At 51.4% G+C, this 6,671-nt stretch overlaps 1 protein-coding gene across 3 annotated transcripts; it reads right to left on the reverse strand.

The window, feature by feature from the left end:
* Positions 1-619: 619 nt before the first annotated feature.
* NKX2-5 (NK2 homeobox 5) lies at positions 620-6,403 on the reverse strand. 3 transcript variants are annotated; one of them, XM_084832404.1, is made up of 3 exons: positions 6,115-6,403; positions 5,372-5,374; positions 620-1,308 (listed from the first exon to the last, which is right to left on the reverse strand). In XM_084832404.1, the coding sequence occupies exons 1-3, from the start codon at positions 6,401-6,403 to the stop codon at positions 686-688; spliced, it is 915 nt and encodes a 304-aa protein (XP_084688530.1). In that variant the 3' UTR covers positions 620-685. The 3 variants fall into 3 exon arrangements, with proteins under 3 accessions (XP_084688530.1, XP_084688532.1, XP_084688531.1); XM_084832406.1 differs by lacking the exon at positions 5,372-5,374 and having other exon boundaries at positions 620-1,305; XM_084832405.1 differs by lacking the exon at positions 5,372-5,374.
* Between the last annotated feature and the right edge of the window lie 268 nt (positions 6,404-6,671).

The following is a 6,671-nucleotide window of genomic DNA, read 5'->3' on the forward strand; positions in this document are numbered from 1 at the left end:
GAAAAAGAGGGGCCTGTTAGTAAACGAGGCCCACCACCTTGGTGGCAACACCCAGTCCTTCTGTGAAATGCATTTTATCTATGTAGAATCGAAAAGCGAACAAGTAGGAAGACGTTCCGTCATCTTACATCGCTACTTGGGTATTGTCTATAGCAGGGGTGGGCAGAGAATAGATCTCCAGATGTTTGGACTTCAGCTCCCAGCATTCCTGACCATCGGCCACGCTGGCAGGGGTCGAAGTCCAAAACAGCTGGAGACCTACCTCTGCCCACCCCTGCACGTTGTTCCTTGTGGTTTCGACCGTGACCCAAACATAAAGAAATAAAAGAAAGCCAAACCCTCCCAGCCCGGCCTGAAACAAGGCGGCGACTTCGGCGGCACGCCGAGCAGCGTGTCCAGCCCAAGCCCTCCAGAACGCCTCCGTCGGCGACGAGCGGGCGCTCCAGGCGCCGCGGGAGTCTCTCCCCGCCCCACGTGGGCGGCGGGGCACCATCTCCGCCGGATCCTTGGGCGCAGAGGGCGGCGAGGGTCCTGGGCGCGGCCCCTCCGGAGCGGGAGGGCAGGCCGCTCGGCGGGGCTCCGGAGCCCTCCACGGAAGGTCTCTCGCCGGCCCAAACCACCCCCCAGCCGTCACTCGTCCCCCGCCCCGCGCCCCCGCGGGCAGTGGCTGGGCGGCCCGGGAAGCCTACCAGGCCCGGATGCCGTGCAGCGCGGAGAGGCCGCCGCTCCCTTGCGGGATGGGCGCCTGCACGGGGTTCAGCTCCCCCACGCCGAAGTTCACGAAGTTGCCGCCGGCGGCCGAGGCAGGCGTCACGCTCTGCACGCCCGGGTAGCTGCAGCTGTAGCTGGCGGTGCAGGCGGCGGCGGCGCCGCCGCTGTAGTTGCCGTAGGGCGGGTAGGCGCCGTAGCTGTAGGGGCTGAGGCTGACGTTGTAGGGCGCGCCGTAGGGCGCCGAGTCCCCCAGGCACGGCTTGCCGTCGCGCACCAGGACGGGCACGGCGATCCTGCGCGGCGGGGGCAGGCCCACCATCTCCAGGCTCTGGTCCTGCCGCTGCCGCTTGCACTTGTAGCGCCGGTTCTGGAACCAGATCTTGACCTGCGTGGAGGTGAGCTTCAGCACGCTGGCCAGGTGGTCCCGCTCCGGGGCCGAGAGGTACTTCTGCTGCTTGAAGCGGCGCTCCAGCTCGTAGACCTGCGCCTGCGAGAAGAGCACGCGGGGCTTCCGCCGCTTCCGCTGCCGGGGCCGCTCGGGGTCCTCGGCGTCGCGCTTCTCCTGCTCCAGGGTTTTCTGGAGGGCGCACAACTCTGCTGGGAAGCAAGCACAGAACAGGCCCCGGCGGGACCATCAGGGCGTGGCGCGCGATTCCTAGGGACTCATGTTCTACCAGTCACTCCCCGGGTCCTCTGGATTTGGGTTGGACAGGTACAGAGGATTTCAGCAGGGAACCCCGATCTTCTTAAAACCAGGTGTCGCGTTTATTTTGTGCGTGTCCCCTTCCTTTGCCTTCTCCAAGGTACTCAAGGCAGCGTCCACAGTCCACCCCCCCCCCATTTTATCCAGGGCAGGCCCAAGATATTTTGGTGACACCCCCGCCCCCAATCCAAAGAGTATCCAAAGCCAGCCAAGTTATTTTGGTACATGAGGCAGAGAATGCCATGAGCACCTCTCACCATCCCTGGCAGTAGAAATGCAATAATAAGTAAATAACTAACCACTTGCTGCCCTTTTATGACATCCAAAATCTGCTGCCTGAGGCAACTGCTTTGCTCTGCCTCATGGTAGGGCCGGCCCTGATTTTATCCTCACAAGAGCCCAGTGAAGTAGGGTCGTTTGAGATGTGGGCTTAATGGACATGGGAATTTGTGGCAGGCTCTCTCCAGTCCTGCATTCAACTCCAGGGGCAGGCAACTGGTGGCTCTTGAGATGTTTGGGCCTACAATGCCCATCACCCCTAGCCAGCACAGCCAAGGGTGAGGGATCATAGGAGTTGTAGGCCAAAACATATGGAAGGCCACAAGTTGCCCACCCCTGTTGTATACTGGCTCTCATGGAAGAAAGCAGTGGCGACCATCCAACACCTGCAATCCACACTCCGACTTGGATTGTGGTCTATGTTTGGGATGTCAGCCTAACCACCCTTATCGAAATCGATATGACTCGCTTCCAAGACAATTTCTAAAAGGGATCCCACCCCCTCCTTTGCAGGCTAAGGTTTCAAAACACGTTTTCACAGGCGGTGCTGTTCGGTGCTGTTCCCTGAGTGCTGTAGGTTTTTCTTCTTCGGTCTCCCCTCAGCTTTTGAAATAAACAGCGCAATCCTATGGATACTTACTCAGAAGTAAATCCAGCTGAGTTCAATAGGATTTATTCCCCAATAAATGGCATGAGACTGCACCCTAACATTGCAATCCTATAACACTTACTAGAGAGTAAACCCCATTAATTCAGTAGGCCTTCTGAGTAAACATGAAAAGCATTGTGCTGCAAATTAATTAAAACAGGGGAAGATAAACAGCTCCTCCAGCTATGACCCTAGAAGACAGTTGTCCTTAAAAAGAAAGCCAGGGGTCCCCTTTCTGCCCCATTAATACAAATCCATTTACACCATTGTACTGACATATATACTAGTACCTTTGTACTTCCCAACTTCCTCTTTTATTTATATTTATAGATGGTTACAATATACAATTATGTAACTAGATATATAGCTCGTTAAAATGAATACAACAGAATATTAATTTGGAGTGCCAATCCACCTAAAGTTAAGCAGTAAAGTAGTCCTGATGATTTTAACAGGACAGTTTAAGTGTGTGCTTAGCCCACTCCCATTGAAACCAATGGGTGTTAAATGCACTCAGCGGTGGCTGACTTGCATCCACTGAAAGCTCACCCACAGAGGTCGGTGGGGTTAGAACAAAATCGGAAAGAGATTTTACATCCTATCTACACATATGCACTCAGAAGTAAGTTCCACACCGGAAATGGAAATACTATTGAAATCCAAAGGATTTGCTCATCCAAGTACATTTGGTTAGGAACGAGCAGTTGCCAGTCAGAATGAGGGGGGGCTGGTTTTGTTACTCCTAATTTCGAAGCAAGGCTGTGATCTGAAGTTTGAGTTATTCTTTCCAAAGAAATGTGTTTACGACTTGAAGGTAACACTGGAAAGTAACTTGCTTACTACTGCCACTATTCTTGTTGCTATTGCATCTTAATCATTTAAACGCAACAGGGCTCTAACATTCAGACTTAATCGGCTCCATTTCATATTCAATGAATGGCTAACTCAATTCAAAGCATTCATTTTCTATTGTGGCGGAAATATAAAAGCTGACACTGGAGGTGAGCGTCTGCCTTGGTTCCTCTTTCCAAGGAACTGTCCCATGGAAATCAGCGAGACTTTCTTCCACTTAATGCACTGAGTTTCATGGGCAAAATCCTGCCACATTTAAGCACATGGAAGTTTCAAGTCATGTGCACACTTACCTTTGAAATCACTGTGACTTATTTCCAAGTAAACATGCAAAAAATCGACCTACACTGCAACCAGTTTCAATGGGAGACTCTGAAACACGTTTTAAACTCAGTTTTCATTGTTTTGCTACAGTTTTCAACCTTGTAAACATATGGACCTGGAAATAGCTCTGATTGAAAGCAATGCAGCTTACTTCTGAGTAAAAATAGAATTAGGCTGCAGAGAAAGCTTATTTGTTGTTGGATCATGCCTAGGCAGGTATATTCAGGTAGCTTCATATTTTCTTCCAGAAACGAGAGACACGGGGATGGGTCTCACTCACGCCTTCTCCCTATGAAACTAATGTGAAAGCAGAGCAAAGAAACTGGAGGATTCCCTTCCTTCAGAATTCATCCCTGGTCATTTCTTGGTCTTATCTTCAGGGCCTGATAGAAGTTGACTTGAAGGCAATATTCACCTTTACAAGCTTTTCTGAAGTCAACAAGGCTTATTTCCACACCATGTATATACCTCTACTGTTAACTGGTTTAAGGATAGGGCTGACCACTTCTTCCACCTGCCCAGAGAATAGCCCGCTCTTGTTCTCTCTGAAGATATTGACAACTTCCCCTGATCTCCCCAAACAGAAGATATTCCTCTTCCCTGTTAAAGTTCTCATCAAAGTATGTTTCCCAGGGAGCTGCTCTTAATTTTAGACAAATTCCATACATTTCATAGGAAAAGTAAAACGCAATCTACCCCCATGTATGTTTACTTGGAATTAAGACCTACAGAGTTCAGTGGAGCTTATTCCCAAGTGTGACTAAAGTGGCAAGCTTGGTAATAGAAAAATTAAAGCTGAAAATATGTGACTGCTCAGAACCAGAGGTGGGCTAAGAAATCATTACTACAATTAATGAAATCATTACTTCCTAAAAGTTTAAAGAGCAAATGAGTTCAATGGTCTGTGTTATCGACCAGATGACTCAGAAATTAGCCCAATTAAAATCAATGTGACTCACTTGAAAATAAATCCAATTGAAATGATTGGGGTGTACAGATATGGCTTCCTTCCTTGTGAGATTGCCCTTCTCAGTCCGTTTATTCACTGCGGCACATAGTGAGAAAGACTGCCAAGAGAGTCCCAGGTTGTTTTTCCCATGCCAGACAGCTTTGAAGTGAGGGTCCCTCTCGTAGAAGATGTGTTGTGCCATCCTATATGTGTCTATTCAGAACTAAGCCCCATTGGGATCAATATGATTTACCTCAGGTTAATGAGGATAAGAGATATAAAGAGCCTGAGGCTGGAATCTTATACCCACTTATCTGGAAGTAAGCCCCCTTGAACTCAGTGGGACTTACTTCTGAGTAGACATGAATAAGATTGCACTGTAAGTGGTTTGATGAGGAGAGTCTATATGCCTTAAGGGGATGGCTGACCAAAATGAAGCTAGGTAATATCAATGATACATTTAAAATCTGCTATTATTACATAGGCCTGCATTTAAAACTATGTACATGTAAATACGATCATGTTTAATACAAATGTTACATTATCTTAATACTGGTTTAATTACTAAAATTATTATTCATAACTTTAACAATGTTATTGATAATGAATATATCGTATATATAATCATATATATTGATATAATATATAATCATATATATGTTGCATAGACCTGGGGTGCGGGAGAAAAAAGGCTGGACTCTTAGGTGTCCGAGTCCTATGGCATATGCTGCAGTCCTATACACACTTACTTGGTTGCAAGTCCCACTGAAGTTCTTGAGTAGATGTGGGTAGGGTCGAGCTAGGAGTCAGGAAGTACTCAGTTTGAATCTCAGTCTTATGCATGCTTATGCATGTTTACTTGGCTTAAGCCCCATTGGATACAATGGGACGATTCTGCGTAAACATGCTTAGGACTGCACTGTAAGTGACCTTGGGCAAGCTTCTTATGTGCAAGGGAATAATATTGAATTATTCTAAAGGATTACAACAAAATAATGGATGTGAAATGCCCTGATCACCCTCAAATGCTATGTAAACGCTAAAGCGTTGTTGTTGTTGTTATTTAATAACAATAATTAACATCGGTTTAACATGAGGAGGAAATCTTCAGGAAAACATAGTGTCCAACTGCCCAAAGGAGGGCCATTTCAGCCTCATCTACCCGCTGGAGTCAAGCAAAGGGGTTACATGCAAACTAGCAGCTACCACAGCCGAACCCAGCTAAAGATTTATTGTTTAGATCACGATGGTCATATGGCGAATACTTCCGTCCCCACGAATGAAAAAGGGAGGCCACGCACGGATGGCGACGTTTTTGCCGCCAACGGGCTACATTTCTGCATTTCGACCTGAAGCCCGTCGTCCCGTTGGATCCAGTCCCAAGGATTCCCGCGGAGTGGGAGTCCACGCAGAGCACGGCTCGGGTGGGCCCTCCACCGAGCCAACTGCCTGGAACGCACGTCCGCCGGACTTCCTCCCGCCCGCTGGGCGATCCTGGGTGGGTTGGCTCCCCTCCGCCCTGGAGCCAGGCCCCGCTTCCCCTTGCAGCCGCCTCCCCGGCCCCAGGCGTCTCCCCCCGACCCGGGGCCCGTCTGCGCCCCAGGAGTGCTCCGGCGCAGCCCAAAGGGACCCGCTGGGGCCGCTCACCTTTCTTGCTGGCTTTGGGCTCCTTGGCCGAGTCCATTTCCACGTAGTGTTTGGCGTAAAAGGCGCCGGGGAAAGCTTTGGAAAGGGCGGCCGGCGAGTCCGCGAGGGGCGCTTCGTCGGCCGGGTACGTCTCCTGCTTGAAGCCGGCCGCCAGCATGCAGGAGGACGACGCGGACGAGCCCAGCGCCGGGAGGTCCATCGAGGCCAAGCCGCTGGGCTGCTGCTCCAGGCTCAGGATATCCTTGACGGAGAACGGCGTCGTGGTGGCGGTCGCGGGGCTAGGGAACATCGTGGGCGCCGCGGCGGGGCAGGCGGCGGCCCCCGGCGCGCAGCCTCCTGGAAAGGCGGGTCAGGTGGCCCGGCGCCGTCGGCGTCCCCAGGGCGCGCCGCAGTGCCGCTCGCAGCCCGGCCTCGTCCGCCGGGGGCAGGTAGAGAGGCCGGGCCCCAGCGGCGGGAGGCGGGGCTCTGCCCGGGCGGGGCGCGCTCCCGTGGGCCCGCCCAGGCGCGCCGGCCCGCCTAATATAGTAGCGGGCTCCGCCGGGCGCAGCGCCCGGCGA

This window comes from Heloderma suspectum, chromosome 2 (assembly GCF_057233095.1).
Source record: "Heloderma suspectum isolate Gila_16-S chromosome 2, 16-S_ref, whole genome shotgun sequence".
In the NCBI taxonomy this organism is placed as follows: domain Eukaryota; kingdom Metazoa; phylum Chordata; class Lepidosauria; order Squamata; family Helodermatidae; genus Heloderma; species Heloderma suspectum.